This window comes from Coregonus lavaretus, assembly GCF_964263955.1.
Source record: "Coregonus lavaretus genome assembly, chromosome: 10".
In the NCBI taxonomy this organism is placed as follows: Eukaryota; Metazoa; Chordata; class Actinopteri; order Salmoniformes; family Salmonidae; genus Coregonus; species Coregonus lavaretus.
The window spans coordinates 50,708,874-50,731,444 of record NC_139997.1 but is presented as its reverse complement, the minus strand read 5'-3'; the positions used below and the strand labels follow the sequence as shown (position 1 = coordinate 50,731,444).

At 41.9% G+C, this 22,571-nt stretch overlaps 1 protein-coding gene across 1 annotated transcript; it reads left to right on the top strand.

Annotated features, from left to right (window-relative positions):
* Positions 1-12,169: 12,169 nt before the first annotated feature.
* LOC311136659 (ubiquitin-conjugating enzyme E2 B) lies at positions 12,170-19,264 on the top strand. Its single transcript, XM_084170872.1, has 6 exons — positions 12,170-12,333; positions 13,982-14,062; positions 15,259-15,284; positions 15,678-15,767; positions 18,242-18,330; positions 18,631-19,264. The coding sequence occupies exons 1-6, from the start codon at positions 12,290-12,292 to the stop codon at positions 18,757-18,759; spliced, it is 459 nt and encodes a 152-aa protein (XP_084026998.1). The 5' UTR covers positions 12,170-12,289; the 3' UTR covers positions 18,760-19,264.
* Positions 19,265-22,571: the final 3,307 nt, after the last annotated feature.

Below are 22,571 nucleotides of genomic sequence, written 5' to 3'. Positions count from 1 at the left end.
TTGTAGGCCTCCTTGCTCGCACACGCTTTTTCAGTTCTGCCCACAAATGTTCTATAGGATTGAGGTCAGGGCTTTGTGATGGCCACTCCAATACCTTTACCTTGTTGTCCTTAAGCCATTTTGCCACAACTTTGGAAGTATGCTTGGGGTCATTGTCCATTTGGAAGACCCATTTGCGACCCAGCTTTAACTTCCTGACTGATGTCTTGAGATGTTGCTTCAATATATCCACATAATTGATGCCATCTATTTTGTGAAGTGCACCAGTCCCTCCTGCAGCAAAGCACCCCCACAGCATGATGCTGCCACCCCCGTGCTTCACGGTTGGGATGGTGTTCTTCGGCTTGCAAGCTATCCCCCTTTCCTCCAAACATAACGATGGTCATTATGGCCAAACAGTTCTATTTTTGTTTCATCAGACCAGAGGACATTTCTCATAAAAATTACGATCTTTGTCCCCATGTGCAGTTGCAAACCGTAGTCTGGCTTTTTTATGGCAGTTTTGGAGCAGTGGCTTCTTCCTTGCTGAGCGGCCTTTCAGGTTATGCCGATTTAGGACTCGTTTTACTGTGGATATAGATACTTTTGTACCTGTTTCCTCCAGCATCTTCACAAGGTCCTTTGCTGTTGTTCTGGGATTGATTTGCACTTTTCGCACCAAAGTACGTTCATCTCTAGGAGACAGAACGCGTCTCCTTCCTGAGCGGTATGAAGGCTGCGTGGTCCCATGGTGTTTATACTTGCATACTGTTGTTTGTACTGATGAACGTGGTACCTTCAGGCGTTTGGAAATTGCTCCCAAGGATGAACCAGACTTGTGGAGGTCTACAAATTTTTTTCTGAGGTCTTGGCTGATTTCTTTTGATTTTCCCATGATGTCAAGTAAAGAGGCACTGAGTTTGAAGGTAGCCCTTGAAATACATCCACAGGTACACCTCCAATTGACTCAAAAGGTGACATCATTTTCAGGAATTTTCCAAGCTGTTTAAAGGTACAGTCAACTTAGTGTATGTAAACTTCTGACCCACTGGAATTGTGATACAGTGAATTATAAGTGAAAAAATCTGTCTGTAAACAGTTGTTGGAAAAATTACTTGTGTCATGCACAAAGTAGATGTCCTAACCGACTTGACAAAACTATAGTTTGTTAACAAGAAATGTGTGGCATGGTTGGAAAATTTGTTTTAATGATTCCAACCTAAGTGTATGTAAACTTCCGACTTCAACTGTATGTATTTAGGATTATTCATAATTTCCGACATTACAACATCTCATCAACTCACACAAACACAATATTCCTGATTATGGAGCCCTGCTTTGTGTTTTCCCCGAGATGGGCATCATTCCATGATTGACTGAGATATAGCCACATTATTTGGTATCCTCATGTGACAAGAGGACATTCGGTATATGTGCGTCTCAAATGGCACCTTACTCCCTGGTCAAAAGTAGTGCACTATAAAGAAAATAGAGTGCTATATTTGGGACACATAAAGAAAATAGAGTGCTATATTTGGGACACACACTATAATTACAGAGGCATGGCCAGCGGCTTGTTTGGACGGTTTTAGAATTGGACTCTCCCTGCAGCAGACCCTCGGGAGACATTCACACGTAACACAATACAGAAGAGCTGTGGGCCTAATCCTAGAGTAACATTATTCCGGCCACATGCGCTGTCCTGGAGCAACGAGCTGCTGCGACATCATTAAGTATGAACTGGGCAAAATGTCTCGAATAAGTAAATGGATGTTTATCTCTGTCATTATGTGATAAAGGTTATTTGAATTCAATAATAGAGGTGCTACTGTAGGCTACAGCACAGACCTCTTTTTTCATTCTCGCTCAGTGCTCATAGGGTTTGGTTTTGGGCCAATTTCTTTTGAATTTCAATTAAATCAGACAGATTAATTTAGCAAATGACGCGTCTTCAAATCTGGGATCAGATTCAATTTGTGGGATTGATTTACCGTGGGAGTGTGTTTTCCCAATCCTCTAACAGTAATGGTTAAGATTTGGTGAGGGTATGATGATCCTGGATCTGAGAAAAAGGGCAATTTCTACCCAGAGCTTTACAGTCGATCACGAAGTAGAAAGACCAGTAGGATAGACGTAGAGTTACAGCAACCATGACAACGCAGTTTACCATCTGTAGACTTTAGCTCCATCTGGTGGCCATACACAGGATGTCCAGGGAAGCAAACATCTCTCACTGACTTGACCTTATTTTTAGCCAAATTGGACATCTCAACCTGCAAGTTATTATGGCTGTCACTTTGCAATACAACCAAAAACAACACAATCATAAGGCCTCCTGTAGCTCAGTTGGTAGAGCATGGCACTTGCAACGCCAGGGTTGTGGATTCGATTCCCACGGGGGGCCAGTATAAAAAATGTATGCACTCACTAACTGTAAGTCGCTCTGGATAAGTGCGTCTGCTAAATGACGTAAATGTAATGTTCTAATCAACAGTCAACAAGTCAAGTATACATTAATTAAATATAATCACCTACTTATTGAATTCACAGCCGGCTATTTGTCTGTAACTGTACTATCATGACCTACATACACATTTGTTACAAAGTAGAGGTGATAAGGTACTATATATTTGATCCCCTGCTGATTGTGTATGTTTGCCCACTGACAAAGAAATGATCAGTCTATAATTTTAATGGTAGGTTTATTTGAACAGTGAGAGACAGAATAACAACAAAAAAATCCAGAAAAACGCATGTCAAAAATGTTATAAATTGATTAGCATTTTAATGAGGGAAATAAGTATTTCATCCCTCTGCAAAACATTACTTAGTACTTGGTGGCAAAACCCTTGTTGGCAATCACAGAGGTCAGACGTTTCTTGTAGTTGGCCACCAGGTTTGCACACATCTCAGGAGGGATTTTGTCCCACTCCTCTTTGCAGATCTTCTCCAAGTCATTAAGGTTTCGAGGCTGACGTTTGGCAACTCGAACCTTCAGCTCCGTCCACAGATTTTCTATGGGATTAAGGTCTGGAGACTGGCTAGGCCACTCCAGGACCTTAATGTGCTTCTTCTTGAGCCACTCCTTTGTTGCCTTGGCCGTGTGTTTTGGGTCATTGTCATGCTGGAATACCCATCCACAACCCATTTTCAATGCCCTGGCTGAGGGAAGGAGGTTCTCACCCAAGATTTGACGGTACATGGCCCCGTCCATCGTCCCTTTGATGCGGTGAAGTTGTCCTGTCCCCTCAGCAGAAAAACACCCCCAAAGCATAATATTTCCACCTCAATGTTTGACGGTGGGGATGGTGTTCTTGGGGTCATAGGCAGCATTCCTCCTCCTCCAAACACGGCGAGTTGAGTTGATGCCAAAGAGCTCCATTTTGGTCTCATCTGACCACAACACTTTCACCCAGTTCTCCTCTGAATCATTCAGATGTTCATTGGCAAACTTCAGACGGGCCTGTATATGTGCTTTCTTGAGCAGGGGGACCTTGTGGGCGCTGCAGGATTTCAGTCCTTTACGGTGTAGTGTGTTACCAATTGTTTTCTTGGTGACTATGGTCCCAGCTGCCTTGAGATCATTGACAAGATCCTCCCGTGTAGTTCTGGGCGTTCTCATGATCATTGCAACTCCACGAGGTGAGATCTTGCATGGAGCCCCAGGCCGAGGGAGATTGACAGTTCTTTTGTGTTTCTTCCATTTGCGAATAATCGCACCAACTGTTGTCACCTTCTCACCAAGCTGCTTGGCGATGTTCTTGTAGCCCATTCCAGCCTTGTGTAGGTCTACAATCTTGTCCCTGACATCCTTGGAGAGTTCTTTGGTCTTAGCCATGGTGGAGAGTTTGGAATCTGATTGATTGATTGCTTCTGTGGACAGGTGTCTTTTATACAGGTAACAAACTGAGATTAGGAGCACTCCCTTTAAGAGTGTGCTCCTAATCCCAGCTCGTTACCTGTATAAAAGACACCTGGGAGCCAGAAATCTTTCTGATTGTGAGGGGGTCAAATACTTATTTCCCTCATTAAAATGCAAATCAATTTATAACATTTTTGACATGCGTTTTTCTGGATTTTGTTGTTGTTATTCTGTCTCTCACTGTTCAAATAAACCTACCATTAAAATTATAGACTGATAATTTCTTTGTCAGTGGGCAAACGTACAAAATCAGCAGGGGATCAAATACTTTTTTCAGACCCTTTGCTATGTGACTCGAAATTGAGCTCAGGTGCATCCTGTTTCCATTGATCATCCTTGAGATGTTTCTACAAATTGATTGGAGTCCAACTGTGGTAAATTCAATTGATTGGACATGATTTGGAAAGGCACACACCTGTCTATATAAGGTCCCACAGTTGACATTGCATGTCAGAGCAAAAACCAAGCCATGAGGTCGAAGGAATTGTCCGTAGAGCTCCGAGACAGGATTGTGTCGAGGCACAGATCTGGGGAAGAATACCAAAACAATTCTGCAGCATTGAAGGTCCCCAAGAACACAGTGTCCTCCATCATTCTTAAATGGAAAAAGTTTGGAACCACCAAGACTCTTCCTAGAGCTGGCCGCCCAGCCAAACTGAGCAATCAGGGGAGAAGGGCCTTGGTCAGGGAGGTGACCAAGAACCCAATGGTCACTGACAGCGCTCCAGAGTTCCTCTGTGGAGATGGGAGAACCTTCCAGAAGGACAAACATCTCTGCAGCACTCCACCAATCAGGCCTTTATAGTAGAGTGGCCAGACGGAAGCCACTCCTCAGTAAAAGGCACATGACAGCCCGCTTGGAGTTTGTCAAAAGGCACCTAAAGACTCTCAGACCATGAGAAACAAGATTCTCTGATCTGATGAAACCAAGATTGAACTCTTTGGCCTGAATGCCAAGCGTCACGTCTGGAGGAAACCTGGCACCATCCCTACGGTGAAGCATGGTGGTGGCAGCATCATGCTGTGGGGATGTTTTTCAGCGGCAGGGACTGAGAGACTAGTCAGTATCGAAGGAAAGATGAACGGAGCAAAGTACAGAGATCCTTGATGAAAACCTGCTCCAGAGCGCTCAGGACCTCAGACTGGGGCAAAGGTTCACCTTCCAAGAGGACAACGACCCTAAGCACACAGCCAAGACAACGCAGGTGTGGCTTCGGGACAAGTTTCTGAATGTCCTTGAGTGGCCCAGCCAGAGCCCGGACTTGAACCCGATCAAACATCTCTGGAGAGACCTGAAAATAGCTGTGCAGAGACACTCCCCATCCAACCTGACAGAGCTTGAGAGGATCTGCAGAGAAGAATGGAAGAAACTGCCCAAATACCAAGCTTGTAGCATCATACCCAAGAAGACTCGAGGCTGTAATCACTGCCAAAGGTGCTTCAACAAAGTACTGAGTAAAGGGTCTGAATACTTATGTAAATGTAATATCTGTTTTTTATAAATTTGCCAACATTTCTAAAAACCTTCCCACGCCTGTCCTTCTCAGTGTCCTAAAACAAATAGCAGTCCATGTACAATATGGTTGACTGGTATGGGTCTTGTACAATCATTTCTATAGCACAGTATATAGGCTTTGACTTGTATTTACATAGTTGCTCAGCCCCTTTATTGCACATACAGATGATAAAATGCTCTGGGTAAGAATATGCTAAATGAATAAGGGTCAATGTAGTTTATACCTTCACTGGTTTTCTGTTACATGAGCATGGGACTACTGCTCCCTGCTCCTCTGGTGCCTCCCACAAGCCACTGTGGATCCTGTGCATGCTATTGACCTCGGCATCTTTCAATATCAACGCCTGTATCTCTGGTTTGAATCTGGAGCAGGAACCAGCAGTCATTCAGGTCAATGGCAGTTCATCATGACATTATTACAACTACTTCACAGTATCTCATAAACGTTAAACAATTTCAAGGAAGGTTCAAGGCTAGAAACACAAGGCAAATCAACATGTGTGTGGCCAGATTATGACACTGTGACAATATAGTACCACATTCCCATCTTGTATGTAAGCAGGTCAGAATGTAGGTCAAACGTCTCTCTCCACTCTCTCAGAGGCTAATTGCTTCTCCAAGTACACTCAACATGCAAGGTTGCCCTGACTCACCTTTCAGGGAACCCGTCTTTGGAGAAGCATCGGTGAATGAGCAACATGGAGCACATAGCCCTGTCAGCAGGATCGATCTGTAGGCATGACTGAAAAAAAGGAGACCGTCACTGTGAAAGTAAACAACCAACGCAAACCACATTGTTAGGCCCAGGAGTTTTTCCAGATCTTGTGACCTGACATGGAAAATCTCCTCAATTTTTTCCTGGTGACATAGTCAGGAAAAAACTCCTGTCCCACACCATACACATTCTTCACTATCTCTCTGCAGACTTACATCCACTATTTCAGCCACTAAGGGGTGGAGTTTGTAGTACTTCTTCCTGGGGTCCCTGAGGAGCTGCACCTCAGAGAGGCTGGCCACAGCAAAGATAGGGTTCTAGAAGTACAGGTCCTGCTGATGGCGGGTCAAAGGCACTATCAAGACAAAACACGCAATTGTGTGTCAATTTACTGAACATAGTTTTACTGTACACACACTTTTATGACAGTCAATAGGTGAACTGAAAGCAGCCATTACATAACTGATAATAGAAGGGGAGCCATCCTGAGGTCCTCTCATTCCTCAAATTGTTGTACTTCAATTATCTTTGTAATCCAATTATGACCATCACACATTCAGGAGTAAAACGACACCACTATAATGAGATAGTAGCTGTACAATCACATAGCTTCACTTCTGATTAGCCTTGATAGACAGTACATGGCACTGGTTACATCCCCTGCACTCAGCGTGGTGTCAGCCATCACCGCACTATGGAGTGTAATGAATCATTAGGGTGACACACAGTGTTGTAAATAGCTCTTTCAGTCTGCTGGGAGGATGAGTTCTGTCCACAGACAGCTGGTGGAGGCGAGAAGATGGTCTGTCAGCCTCTCCACGTCCCTATCTACCTGCCACTGTGGCTATTGGCTTCCATCTTCACTGACACTCTGCCATTAGCTCCCGCCAGAGAGCCACTCTCAGCGGAGACAGAGAGGAACACACTGGGGCTGATTAGAGAGTCAAATAGCCTGAATATCCCATTCCACCACAGAGAATTAATGAACCACAGATTGAACCTGATAAAAGACTAATATGGAGGGGACCACTTCTCTCTCTCACAGTATTAGGCCTGCGTATCTCTGCCAAGTTAGTTATACTAATGAAAGCACCCAAGGAAAAAACAACAACAGCAATGTTCTCTCGATCCCCTCTATTTAGCTTGTGTTTATGTCCAGGGCCTAAATGCAAAAGGATCATTGGGCTTTTCCTTGTGTAGGCCTTGGTAAAAGCCTGAATGCCACAGTTTAGTTCAGCATAGGTTTGTTTGTCAAATCAAATCAAATCAAAATGTTCACATGCGCCGAATACAACAGGTGTAGACCTTACAGTTAAATGCTTACTTACAAGCCCTTAACCAACAATGCAGTTTTAAGAAAAATAAGTGTTAAGTAAAAAATAGATAACAAAAAAATAATTAAAGAGCAGCAGTAAAATAACAATAGCGAGGCTATATACAGGGGGTACCGGTACAGAGTCAATGTGCGGTGGCACAGGTTAGTCGAGGTAATTGAGGTAATATGTACATGTAGGTAGAGTTATTAAAGTGACTATGCATAGATAATAAACAGAGAGTAGCAGCAGCGAAAAAGAGGGGGTGGGGGGGGGGGGGGTAGCCATTTGATTAGATGTTCAGGAGTCTTATTGCTTGGGGGTAGAAGCTGTTAAGAAGCCTTTTGGACCTAGACTTGGCGCTCCGGTACCGCTTGCCGTGCGGTAGCAGAGAGAACACTGACCTAGACTGGGCCGCCAGCACTACCCTCTGTAGTGCCTTGCGGTCGGAAGCCGAGCAGTTGCCATACTAGGCAGTGATGCAACAACTCAGGATGCTCTTGATGGTGCAGCTGTATAACTTTTTGAGGATCTGAGGACTCATGATAAATCTTTTCAGTCTCCTGAGGGGGATTGTCGCTGTTGGTCAGGGATTGAAATACTGTTTATTTATAGAGTGAAGCCAATTGTCTCTCTCTGCCCCCTTGATAAGCCACAAAGACACATATGATATAAATCTGTTAAGCATCATGAAAATAACAAATTCATTGGGGAGCCAGGAAAAATTAGGATGCGTCCCAAATAGCACCTTATTCTCTAGTGCAGGGTTTCCCAAACTCAGTCCTGGGCCCCCCCCACCAGAATGGGTCAAGAGAATAGGGTGCCATTTGGGATGCAATCTTACACTGCCTTTTTGTCTCTTTGTGACCTACTTTTCAACAATGGTGAAATCCTAGCAGGCCTGTTGCCCTATTGATATCGGGAAAGCTTTGGGTTATCTGTGCTCCCTTGGAAGAATGGACAACAGTTTGATTAAGCCAATGTAAATACCCAGTTATTTGAACTACATCCACAATATTAAGAGGCCTCAGATGTTATCAAGTCCACATTTCCACCATCGATGCCCACACATTTACATTTACATTACAGTCATTTAGCAGACGATCTTATCCAGAGCCACTTACAGTTAGTGCAATCATCTTAAAGCTAGAATCCTTAATGGAAACAATAACAAAGCGGCACCCCGCCTCTGTTTTGGTAAAAAGCTGAGGGATGGGCCTGGAGAAATGTAACCACTCTCAAATTCCTAGACAGAGCTATGGATGCAAGGACTGACCATCCATGATTTCAAAATTACAGTTTTAACCATGTTGGAGCTAAACAGTGTTTGTTTACATTTACATTGTTTACAAACAATGGAGTAAAAAAAGCTTATTTTTTGGGTTCTGATGGGTTACGACAGTTGAACTAAGCCCATGAGGCATTTAGAAGTTATATTCTTCAAGAATCAATGGGTATATATCATTAATTTATAAGTCCAAATATGGATGTAGCAACTAAGGATTCTAGCTAGGTGAGATAACCACATATTACAGCCATAGTAAGCCATTTTTTCCTCAATAAAGCAGCTATCAGGAAAGTCAGTGCTATTAAGAAAATAAAAGTGTGTGTGTTAGTGCAAGAAAGGCAAGGGTGATCTTTTGTTGTTGGTCCCAGCTCTGTTTGTGCTCTTGCCAACTCCGTTGCTTATTAGTCATTGTCAAGCCAAATATGGCATGACAGTGAGTGACAAGGAGTTGATATGATAGCACAAACAGATTGGCTCTCAAGCTACTACACCCATTGGGCAGTACTTACCCACTTTGCTGACTATCTTATGCACCTGGTCCAGGTCAGAAGTCCCCATCAGAAAAGCATTGCTGGTAGCCATCTCTATAATCAAGCAGCCAATGGCCCACACATCTACAGGTCTAATAAAGAAGGTTCAGAGAATCTATCAGCACTCTATCAAAAAACACAGACGAAAGAAACGTGATAGACCTGTACCAAAATAATGAGGAACCCTTAGAAGGTATGACATTGTAATTACTGTGGTCTTATTCCATAATACATTCACACAAGTTTCAACACTGCTCTGATAGCCATGGTTCTGCTTGATACCCACTTGCTGTAAGTGGTGTCTGCCACTAAAGGTTCTGGGGCTCTGTACCACCTCGTGGCCACATGGCCACATAGTCTGTGAAAGGCTCCCCAGTCGGTGCCAAGGTTCTGGCAAACCCAAAGTCACAGAGCTTCACCACCCCAGAGTTAGACACAAGCACTTTCTCCGGTTTGACGTCTCTGGGAAAGATCTGTTGAGAAATGTTGCATATTTCAGGCCAGTGAAGAACTACTGTTTTACTGTCATTAAGTTTCTTTGTCATCCCAACTTTTGTGTATGCTGTAACTCTTTACAAGATTGTTCAACCCACTTCACACCAGCTGATTGACCTCTTGACATTATGTGTTTTACATCCTGTAAACTCACTAGGCTGAGTCTATGACATGAGAATACTTGCATTGCTGGTGTGAAGGTAATCCATGGCTGCTAGAATTTGGATCATGTACTTTCTGAGGCGTTTGCTGTCCAAACCACGAGGGTATCTTTCTAGGTCTTCCAGAACTGTTCGGTCAATGTACTCAAAGACAACATACAAGCGCTTCTTGAACCGTAATACCTCCCGCATGTTCACAAGGTTTTCATGGCGAAATTGCTGTGTAAAAACATATGAACAGAATTAAAGTTGTAGTAGTTAGTATGCTGTTATCATGGATGTGACATTAGTTGGACTGTAGCCAATGAGTGACTTGTACCCAATATTTGAGACAGGCACTGATCAGTATAAATTCCTCACCCTCAGAAGTTTGATTTCTCTCATGATAATCCAGAGTGGCGCAGTGGTCTAAGGCACTGCATCGCAGTGCTAGCTGTGCCACTAGAGATCCTGGTTCGAGTCCAGGCTCAGTCACAGCCGGCCGCGACCGGGAGACCCATGGGCGGCGCACAATTGGTCCAGCGTTGTCCAAGGTAGGGGAGGGTTTGGCCGGTAGGGGTGTGGGTTCGTTTCCCACGGGGGTCCAGTATGAAAAAAACAAAAAACAAATACATGTATGCATTCACTAACTGTAATTCACTCTGGATAAGAGCGTCTGCTAAATGACAACAAAAAAATAAAAAATAAAATAATAATATTTTTCATGGTTTTGTCCTCTTGATGGCCACAATGTGCCCCATCTCCTTGTGTCGACACTTCATCACTGTGCCATAGCTCCCCTCACCCACCACACCAAGGTTCTCATACATATCCATCATCCTTCATTGGGCTGTACATATGGTAAATACATTAATTTAAAAACAGATATAAAGGCAAACATCCAACATCCAGTGTAATACTTTCAAATGAAATCACAATTACTTGATTTATAGTGAAAACATATATAAGGTTAATACACATCATGTGGTCAGAATACTTGTTGCTGAGTAGATACAAAGACTGCATTTATTTCATTTTTTCTCCTGACTGCTCTCATACATTTTCTATATTTCATGGTTGGAATAAACAATACCTTAAACTGACAGACCACTTAATGTTTGCAAGGCACTGTTCAGTTTTTTTTTCTTCCCAGGAGTATCCACCCAAGAAGAATTCTGACAAACAAGAGGTGAGAAATTAGAACATGGTTACCATAACAACAGGCAAAATTGATCACAATTGAGAGGCGTTCTAGAACATTCCAAATTGAAACACTGGAAATGTCATACAGTTGAAAGATACTGCATGAATAGTAACCAAGTGAATACTCAAGATTGAGGTGACATGTAAACTAATCTTTATGCAAGACCTCGAGGCACCAAAACATCAAATTTACGAACTTTTGAAGATTGCTCCACAAATAAGGTGCAAGAAAACCAAAAGCTGATTTACCAAGCTAACTCAGTAAGTTAGAGACCAAAGGAATTTCCAGTTAGCCATCCCTTAACCCATTCATATACGATTGCTATCTTTAGTGCCTATTGAGGATAGTATATTCTGGCCAGGGGAGTTTTGTTTCAAGTCCTCTGACACTCCTTCTGAATGTTAAAATGCATGGCTTGAGGTACGGTTTTGGAAACATAAAGAACGTATCTTTCATATCAGCGAGAAATCTTTTTTTTTTTTTAACTGAAGGTTACATTTCTACACACATTTATATGTTCAAGGTTCCTACATGGCCATATTTCCATGTTACAGCGCTTGTTTACTGAAAACAGAGTGGACTACCTGTGTTAATTATCTATCTGCGTCTCTGAACACCTATGTGTAAACGCAAGAAGGATGCCATAAATGTGTTACTGAAAAATACTGTCGGCTGCAACTGTGTTAAAACAGAGTACGGTAAGTGTATATTTTGCATTTGTACAATTATTTTGATGTGATATGAAAATATTGGGCTTTATGTTTCTAGAACCGTACCACAATTGAGAATCGATTAAAGTTTAGATGGAATATTTGACTGTTTTGGCTTCCAGAGCCAATTTGGCTCTAAACAGAACATGTAAGGTCCATGGACTACAAGGAGTAACATTAGTCCATTATTGGGCTAGACATCCCTGAGACCTGGTGTGACAATTCATATGTCTAAAGGTTTGAATACTAACCAAGTGAAGGTGTCGTATAAATTGGATGCACTGTTCACATTTTTTGGAAAAAGTGTTAATTTGAAAGTGCACTGTTCCAATCGAATGTCCTTGCGATTTCTCCCCTGTGGAGGTACATGACGTCACGGTAGATGTGCTGGGGAGAAGAGAAAATCACAGACGAAAGATTTACCCCTAATAACATCGATTCGATACATTTTTATGACCAAAGTATACGTTTTGAATCATGTCTACTCCAGCTAGAAGACGACTTATGAGAGATTTCAAAAGGTAACGCAGCGTTTTAGCTCTGCTTTTGTTGTATTTAGCTATCTAACGTTAGCTAGCTACAGTAACGCTAGATCGCTGGAAGCTAGCTAGCCACTTTGATTTAGCTATCTAACAGTACCGTTAATGTGAGGCTTGAACAGTACCGAGTTGGTTGTAGCAAGCGAGCTAATCACTGAGCCAGTCATTAATTTAATACTTAGCCACGTTGTACTGTCTGGTACCTAGCTATGGTAAGATGTAATAATGTTGCTTCAGTTAGCCAACTGGCATAGCCAGCTAGCATGCTAGAGCCACATTGCCACACAGATGTGCTAGCCAGCTTAACTTGTTTTTATTCGTTGACGTGTAACTAACTAGTTACATCTACTTGTCAGCCACTGCATTTAGCTAGCTATCTAAGTTAAAGGAGTAGTTACCAATTTTACAACTTCATGTTATATGGTTCCTCACCCTGAAAGTAGTCTATGGGCTAGGATAAACTGTAATCCATGGTTTAGTTCTTTAAACAGCCATTATAGACTTCAGTTCACTTTAGCCACCACTAACTAAAAATACTGAATCCTAGGAGTCGATTGCAAACGGAATATTGACACTCAGAAATGTTAGTCGGCAGGCAAGCGACAGCAGCGAAGTCCTGTATTGCAATACTTTGATAAGTTAAATGAGAAGGAAATGCAAACTTTGCGAGGTGGAATTGAGGTACAGGAATGGAAGTACAGGTGCAATGCTTAACCATCTGAAAGGGACACCGTGATACCCAAACCGTTGCTGGCAGCATCGCAGACTCATTGTGAATTCACATGTAATGTTATGAATTTTTCTTATCGTTTTAACGGAAAACAGATGTTTTTTTTAAATGGCCGTTTAAACTTTAAGAAAATGTTTCCATTTGTCACATCCCCATTTCTACTCTACCTGACTCCCTCTGCCACCAACTGGCCTAGTGTGTAAAAGAGAACAATGGAGCATTTCTTGATAAGCATGGTGGCTTTGATAAATGGTTTGTTGAATTCAGTCTCACAACACCTATCGTTAGATATACATTGTTCATAAGATCTTTTATTAGTTAGGCTATTTGTAGCCTACATCACACAGCAAGTATCTGGTTGGCAACATCAAGATTTCCTTGCAGGGAACAGTGAGTGACATGATTCAAATGTGACTCACAATTTGTAACAGCACCATGCATTAGCCTTTCCGTTGACACAGAGATTACAGTAAATGGGGTCAGTGGTGTTCTCTGTAGAGACTTGTAGATGGATCTACAAAAACACAGTCTACCTGGTGCATGAAGGTAAGCTGTTAAAGTGAGATGTTTTTATTGCGGTGAGCTTTGGAATGGTACTGCTGGATTTAAAGTTACCAGAGAACACTGGGCTTTGGTGATAATAAGCTGCTAGGAGGACAGATATTTAAGGTTGTAATAATGTCATTATGGTGAAGCCCACAGTGGACTCTGGATTCTAGAGTGATTGTCATGTATGGCTGTTGTTGTTCTGCAAACAAACAATAACACTTCTTTCAGTTTGGTAGAATGCACACTTGTCGTCTTGTTTGCTCAGAAATATTTGCAACGTTTAGGAAACCAGTCGTCGGGCCAGGGTTTAGGTTTAATTCTATTGTTTCCTCTCTGTTGTTCTGTCCTCAGACTTCAAGAAGACCCCCCAACTGGCGTGAGTGGTGCTCCATCAGAGAATAACATCATGGTGTGGAATGCGGTTATTTTTGGGTGAGTGTTCTAAAGCCACCCCTCTTATTGTGCAAGGGTGGTCATCCTGGCATGGGCATCAGGACCATACGGATGAGGTGGATATGGGCAAATTGAGCTGTGGTTTACGCTACAGTCAGAGAGGGAGGCAGAGGGGTGTGTTGGCTGGGGGTTAGTTTAGATGGTGACATGTAGTTGTTGAACTGTGGAGGCTAGTAGCCACATATAAAGTTATTTTGTTGATTGGAAATGAGAGCATTTGTATCTGATACCAGGAATGTATTGCATAGTCATACTCATTATTTGTATTAATTAGGATCCTCGCAGTTACTCTTCCTGGGGTCCAAACAGGATTAAAACAACCATCACAACAAAACGTAACAGCCACATCATACATTAATTAAACTTCTTTGTAATGCGATGTGCTATTAATAGTCTATCAAAATTATATTTGTTATAAGGAGGGTGTAAATGGCATTTCCAGGTGAACAAATGTGAGAGCAGTCGTTGATCATATCAATCAGAATAATTTCAATTTATTACAATATTTCAGGGAGAACATCTCCAGAGCAGAAGCCATGACAAATGTCTAATTCGCCTTCTTTAAAGGAATACTTTGGGATTTTGGCAATTATCTACTTCTCCAGAGTCAGATGAACTCGTGGATACCATTTTTGTGTCTCTGCGTGCAGTTTGAAGGCAGTTGCTTCCAGTCATTGCGCTAATGCTAATTAGCATTGACTCACAAACTACCTCCATCTTCCTTCATACTGGACACAGAGACATAATTGTATCCACGAGTTCATCCGACTCACCCGAAGTATCCCTTTATGCAGGCCCTTCAAACTGCACCCAGAGACACAAGTACTAAGTCATGTTTTGCAGAGGGGTCAAATACTTATTTCCCTCATTAAAATGCAAATCAATTTATAACATTTTTGACATGCGTTTTTCTGGATTTTGTTGTTGTTATTCTGTCTTTCACTGTTCAAATAAACCTACCATTAAAATTATAGACTGATCATTTCTTTGTCAGTGGGCAAACGTACAAAATCAGCAGGGGATCAAATACATTTTCCCCTCACCGTTAAATAATTAACTTTATTTATCTGAAATATTGTGGTCTTGTGTGGCAATATGTTTATTTAGGTAGTTGGGGTCTAATTACTAGATATGTTAGCCTGTTACAGTACAAGTAATTTTTCCTCTATTTGCAGGCCTGTGGGTACACCATTTGAGGATGGTAAGTTAACCATTCTTTCTAAATCAGTTTGAGTTAGCCTACAGTAATGTAAATCATCAGTTTATCATAACATTACTTTAACCCATGAACTGGTTGAAAACAATGAACTTGGCTTTCTTACTTTTTCCAATCATGCTAGCCAAGAGCAAAGATAGTCTTGGTATTCTAAAGTGTGATCAATTTGAACAGGTTCATGACTCCGCTGCCTTAAATTATGCTGTGGAATATGGAGAAAGTGCTGAGTCAGCCTTCATATTCAGGCTTATATTAGTCATGTCACAGACTATTAGCTGTAGGGCGGACCATTTTTTTTCTCCACTCCATAAAGGATTAGTTTGATTAATGAGGAACAGATTATATTTTTAGTAACACTAATTGTCTCTCTCTCCGCAGGAACTTTTAAGCTTGTGATAGAATTTTCAGAAGAGTACCCTAACAAGCCACCCACGGTTCGATTCATCTCCAAAATGTTTCACCCAAATGGTAAGAGAGTCCCTATGGACTCAAATTGTCAAGGACTCCAGCCACCCTAGTCATAGACTGTTCTCTCTGCTACCGCACGGCAAGCGGTACCAGAGTGCCAAGTCTAGGTCCAAAAGACTTCTCAACAGCTTCTACCCCCAAGCCATAAGACTCCTGAACAGCTAATCATGGCTACCCAGACTATTTGCATTGCCCCCCACCCCATCTTTTTACGCTGCTGCTACTCTGTTAATTATTTATGCATAGTCACTTTAACTCTACCCACATGTACATATTACTTCAACTACCTCAACTAGCCAGTGCCCCCGCACATTGACTCTGCAACGGTACCCCCCTGTATATATAGCCTCCCTACTGTTATTTTATTTTACTTCTGCTCTTTTTTTTCTCAACACTTTTTTTGTTTGTTTTATTTTACTTTTTTTATTAAAAATAAATGCACTGTTGGTTAAGGGCTGTAAGTAAGCATTTCACTGTAATGTCTGCACCTGTTGTATTCGGCGCATGTGGCCAATAAAATTTGATTTGATTTGGACACATTTGAGATGTCCTAAATACTTTAGCCATGTTGTTGATGCGAAAGTGAACTTGGTATCAACTTTTCAGCATTTACAGTTGAAGTTGGAAGTTTACATACACCTTAGCCAAATACATTTAAACTCAGTTTTTCACAATTCCTGACATTTAAACTAAAAATGTCTTGTCTTAGGTCAGTTAGGATCACCACTTTATTTTAAGAATGTGAAATGTCAGAATAATAGTAGAGAGATTTATTTCAGCTTTTATTTCTTTCATCACATTCCCAGTGGGTCAGAAATTTACATACACTCAATCAGTATTTGGTAGCATTGCCTTTAAATTGTTTAACTTGAGTCAAACGTTTCGTCTAGCCTTCCACAAGCTTCCCACAATAAGTTGGGTGAATTTTTGCCCATTCCCCCAGACAGAGCTGGTGTAACTGAGTCAGGTTTGTAGGCCTCCTTGCTCGCACACGCTTTTTCAATTCTGCCCACAAATTTTCTATAGGATTGAGGTCAGGGCTTTGTGATGACCACTCCAATACCTTGACTTTGTTGTCCTTAAGCCATTTTGCCACAACTTTGGAAGTATGCTTGGGGTCATTGTCTATTTGGAAGACCCATTTGCAACCAAGCTTTAACTTCCTGACTGATGTCTTGAGACGTTGCTTCAATATATCCACATAATTTTCCTTCCTCATGATGACATCTAGCTCAGTTGGTAGAGCATGGCGTTTGCAACGCCAGGGTTGTGGGTTCGCTTCCCACGGGGGGCCAGTATGAAAATAAAAAAGAATAATGTATGCACTAACTGTAAGTCGCTCTGGATAAGAGCGTCTGCTAAATGACGTAAATGTAAATTTTGTGAAGTGCACCAGTCCCTCCTGCAGCAAAGCACCCCCACAGCATGATGCTGCCACCCCGTGCTTCACGGTTGGGATGGTGTTCTCCGGCTTGCAAGCCACCCACTTTTTCCTCCAAACATAACGATGGTCATTATGGCCAAACAGTTCTATTTTTGTTTCATCAGACCAGAGGACATTTCTCCAAAAAGTACGATCTTTGTCCCCATGTGCAGTTGCAAACCGTAGTCTGGCTTTTGTATGGCGGTTTTGGAGCAGTGGCTTCTTCCTTCCTGAGCGGCCTTTCAGGTTATGTCGATATAGGACTCGTTTTACTGTGGATATAGATACTTTTGTACCTGTTTCCTCCAGCATCTTCACAAGGTCCTTTGCTGTTGTTCTGGGATTGATTTGCATTTTTCGCACCAAAGTACGTTCATTTCTAGGAGACAGAACGCGTCTACTTCCTGAGCGGTATGACGGCTGCGTGGTCCCATGTTGTTTATACTTGCGTACTACTGTTTGTACAGATTAACGTGGTACCTTCAGGTGTTTGGAAATTGCTCCCAAGGATGAACCAGACTTGTGGAGGTCGACAAATTTTTTTCTGAGGTCTTGGCTGATTTCTTTTGATTTTCCCATGATGTCAAGCAAAGAGGTACTGAGTTTGAAGGTAAGCCTTGAAATACATCCACAGGTATACCTCCAATTGACTCAAATGATGTCAATTAGCCTATCAGAAGCTTCTAAAGCCATGACATCATTTTCTGGAATTTTCCAAGCTGTTTAAAGGCCCAGTCAACTTAGTGTATGTAAACTTCTGACCCACTGGAATTGTGATATAGTGAATTATAAGTTAAATAATCTGTCTGTAAACAATTGTTGGAAAACTTACGTGTCATGCACAAAGTAGATGTCCTAACCGACTTGCCAAAACTAGTTTGTTAACAAGAAATGTGTGGAGTGGTTGAAAAACGAGTTTTAATGACTCCAACCAAAGTGTATGTAAACTTCCGACTTCCACTGTAGCTCTTCCAGTGAGTAAGCTATTCTGTTTCACGTGATTGTGTATAAATCTTTATTTGAAATGAAAACAATCATTTTGATCTTGTAGTCTATGCAGATGGAAGTATATGTCTAGACATCCTTCAGAATCGTTGGAGCCCCACATATGATGTGTCTTCCATTTTGACGTCTATCCAGGTAGGTTTGTAATCCGTCTCTCCTCCATCAGTCTGACATCATGATAGACTACTTTGTCTGTGTGTCTGTATTTTACAAATGTAATACAGTTTCTTTATGTAGTGTACTTCATTTCTGTTTTGCAGTATGTTCTGTATAACCTTGGTTGTACCTTTGTTGGAATGTAGCATTGTGGTGTTATTTCTGCTCCTGGATATACTGTACATAACAAGACTCTGACTCAAGTCACCTTACTGAAAGTGTAGGGTCGAAGAACTACACACGTTCATACCGGTACATTCAATCTCTTTGTGTTCACAGTCCCTGTTGGATGAGCCGAATCCTAACAGTCCAGCCAACAGCCAGGCTGCACAGCTTTATCAAGAAAACAAGCGGGAGTACGAGAAGAGAGTTTCTGCCATCGTGGAGCAGAGCTGGGTAGACTCCTAACACACACCCCCCCCATCACTGCTATCAAATACTTCAATCTGTCATTTACCTCATCAAGAAAATAAGTTGACATCAGAAGAACTTAAGTGCCACCTGAAAGAGAAAGTAGGGACTTTTACTTGCTTGCCAACACATTTGAAGAATATCAATCTGATATTCTTGTTCCTATTTTTTTTTTATTGCATGATGTGAAATAACTTATTGCTAAGAGAATTTGTAATATATATTTTTTGTTGGGTTGATGCTGTTAGTGTTTTAGTTTCTACAGAATCGTTTATTTTTTAACGTCTCTTGGTTTAAACCATTTGAGAGTATTTTGTCATATCAGCAAATTGGTAGAAATCCATAAAACATTACTTACAGTGCATTCGTTAAGTATTCAGACCCCTTCCCTTTTTCCACATTACAGCCTTATTCTAAAATGGATTAAATAAATACAAAAATCCTCAATCTACCAACAAACCCCATAATGACAAAGCAAAAACAGATTTTTTGAAATGTGTACAAATGTATAAAAAAATTAAATAAAAATACCTTATTTACATAAGTATTCAGACCCTTTGCTATGAGACTCGAAATTGAGCTCAGTTGCATCCTGTTTCTATTGCTCATCCTTGAGATGTTTCTACAACTTGATTGGAGTCCACCTTTGGTAAATTAAATTGATTGGACATGATTTGGAAAGTCTATATAATGTCCCACAGTTGACAGTGCATGTCAGAGCAAAAACCAAGCCATTGGGAATTGTCCGTAGAGCTCAGAGACAGGATTGTGTCGAGGCACAGATCTGGGGAAGGGTACCAAAAAATGTCTGCAGCATTGAAGGTCCCCAAGAACACAGTGGCCTCCATCATTCTTAAATGGAATAAGTTTGGAACCACCAATACTCTTCCTAGAGCTGGCCGCAAGGCCAAACTGAGCAATCGGGGGAGAAGGGCCTTTGTCAGGGAGGTAACCAAGAACCCGATGGTCACTCTGACAGAGCTCCAGAGTTCCTCTGTGGAGATGTGAGAACCTTCCAAAATGACATCCATCTCTGCAGCACTCCACCAATCAGGCCTTTATGGTGGAGTGGCCAGACGGAAGCCACTCGTTAGTAAAAGGCACATGACAGCCCGCTTGGAGTTTGTCAAAAGGCACCTAAAGGACTCTCAGACCATGAGAAACAAGATTACTTGGTCTGATGAAACCAAGATTGAACTCTTTGGCCTGAATGCCAAGCGTCACGTCTGGAGGAAACCTGGCACCATCCCTACAGTGAAGCATGGTGGTGGCAGCATCATGCTGTGGGGATGTTTTTCAGCGGCAGGGACTGGGAGACTAGTCAGGATCGAGGGAAAGATTAACAGAGCAAAGTACAGAGAGATCCTTGATGAAAACCTGCTCTAGAGCGCTCAGGACCTCAGACTGGGGCGAAGCTTCACCTTCTAACAGCACAACGACCCTAAGCACACAGCCAAGACAACGCAGGAGTGGCTTCGGGACAAGTCTCTGAATGTCCTTGAGTGGCCCAGCCAGAGCCTGGACTTGAACCCGATCTAACATCTCTGGAGAGACCTGAAAATAGCTGTGCAGCGACGCTCCCCATCCAACCTGACAGAGCTTGAGAGGATCTGCAGAGAAGAATGGGAGAAACTCCCCAAATACAGGTCTGCCAAGCTTGTAGCGTCATACCCAAAAAGACTTGAGGCTGTAATTGCTGCCAAAGGTGCTTCAACAAAGTACTGAGTAAAGGGTCTGAATACTTATGTAAATGTGATATTTCAGAATTGTATTTATTTATAAATTAGCAAAAAAGTCTAAACCTGTTTTTGCTTTGTCATTATGTGGTATTGTGTGTAGATAGATGGGGGGGGGGGGTGTAATCAATTTTAGAATAAGGCTGTAACGTAACAAAATGTGGAATTAGTCAAGGTGTCTGAATAATTTCCGAATGCACTGTAATAACGAGTACACTGTCCATATACAAAATTATGGAAGTCATTTTTATTATATATTTTTTTTACAGTATGGGTCGTATTGTGGCTAGTGTTTTATTTAACCTTATATGGGGAAAGGATATGTTATACATTTTTGTGTATTTACTCTAAAAATAATGTATGCTGTGTAAACAAAATAAAACAAATTTTTCAGACTTTGAGATGATTTTGATTTCAAATCATTTATTTTTAGTATGTGAAGAGTGCAGCTGTGGCATGTATATCTTTTGTCTTTGATAGTATTATGGACTAGGTTAAATAATCCTAATCTGCTGCATCCTCGATGGGCAGTAAGCAGGCAACTAGGGGAGACTCTCATTTGGGCAAAAGACAGTCCCCCGTGACCTGGAAACCGATAAGTGGTTGAGGAGAGTGTCAATTAGTAGGTGAATGGAGGAGTGTCCTCGCATCCAACCCCCAAGAAAGCACAAGTATCCTACCCGAGTCCTTTGCAGAAGAATTTTGAGATCTGCCCACCCCTTTGAATCAGCGGTTTTCTCAAAGGAGAAAAGCATGCACACATTTAAAAACTATACACTACTTTTCCTTTTATCTATAAAATGTCTTGCACAACTATACTGAACAAAAATAAACGCAACATGCAACAATTTCAAAGATCTTACAGAGTAAAATGATTTCATTAGGCTCTAATCTATGGGTTTCACATGACTGGGAATACAGATATGCATCTGTCGGTCACAGAAACCATAAAAAAATGGGCCTCAGGATGTCGTCACGGTATTTCTGTGCATTAAAATTGCCATCGATAAAATGCAATTGTGTTCGTTGTCCGTAGCTTATGCCTGCCCATACCATAACCCCACTGTCACCATGGGGCACTCTGTTCACAACATTGACATCAGCAAACCACTCGCCCACATGACGCCATACATGCTGTCTGCCATCTGCCCGTATCAGTTGAAACCAGGATTCATCCGTGAAGAGCACACTTCTCCAGCGTGCCAGTGGCCATCAAAGGTGAGCATTTGCCCACTGAAGTCAGTTTCTACGCCAAATGGTTACACGGGGTCTGCGGTTGTGAGGCTGGTTGGATGTAGTGCCAAATTATCTAAAACGACATTGGAGGCGGCTTATGGTCGAGAAATTAACATTCAATTCTCTGGCAACAGCTCTGGTGGACATTCCTGCAGTCAGCATGTCAATTGCACGCTCCCTCAAAACTTGAGACATCTGTGGTATTGTGTTGTGTGACAAAACTGCACATTTTAGAGTGGCCTTTTATTGTCCCCAGCGCAACGTGCACCTGTATAATGATCACACTGTTTAATCAGCTTCTTGATATGCCACACCTGTCAGGTGGATGGATTATCTTGGCAAAGGAGAAATGCTCACTAACAGGGATATAAACAAGTTTGAGAGAAATTAGCTATTTGTGCGTATGGAAAATTTCTGGGATCTTTTATTTCAGCTCATGAAACATGGGACCAACACTTTACATGTTGCGTTTATATTTTTAGTCAGTATAAATACTGGCTAGACCGAGGTAGTAGAGCAGACTGATCTGGATCATCCCTGGCAAGCAGGGGGCTGTGTTCCCCTTACTGCCCAGTGGGCAAGCATCAGGGCCATATACCAGCATAGACTTTAGAAAGCACATTGGAGCAGAAGATTGAGGTTTTGAGGAGGCGGTAAGGGGTGGAATCAAGGAAATACAATTGAGGTTCACTCTGGGATAATTAGGGAGAACTGAGGGATGAGTGAAGACCACATGGAAAGCCCTTTTCTGTACACCTCCCTTGGTTTTAAAGTGAGGTGCAAGGCGGCACTCTCAGGAGATTATGTAAAAATTGTAACTCATCACATGCACATTCC

What these genes read in the sequence shown, in the direction of transcription:
- LOC311136659 (XM_084170872.1), top strand. Translation starts at nt 12,290, where the DNA reads ATGTCTACTCCAGCTAGAAGACGACTTATGAGAGATTTCAAAAG. An exon ending in CTTATGAGAGATTTCAAAAG is followed by an intron (nt 12,334 to 13,981) that starts GTAACGCAGCGT and finishes TTCTGTCCTCAG; the next exon opens with ACTTCAAGAAGACCCCCCAA. An exon ending in CCATTTTGACGTCTATCCAG is followed by an intron (nt 18,331 to 18,630) that starts GTAGGTTTGTAA and finishes TTGTGTTCACAG; the next exon opens with TCCCTGTTGGATGAGCCGAA.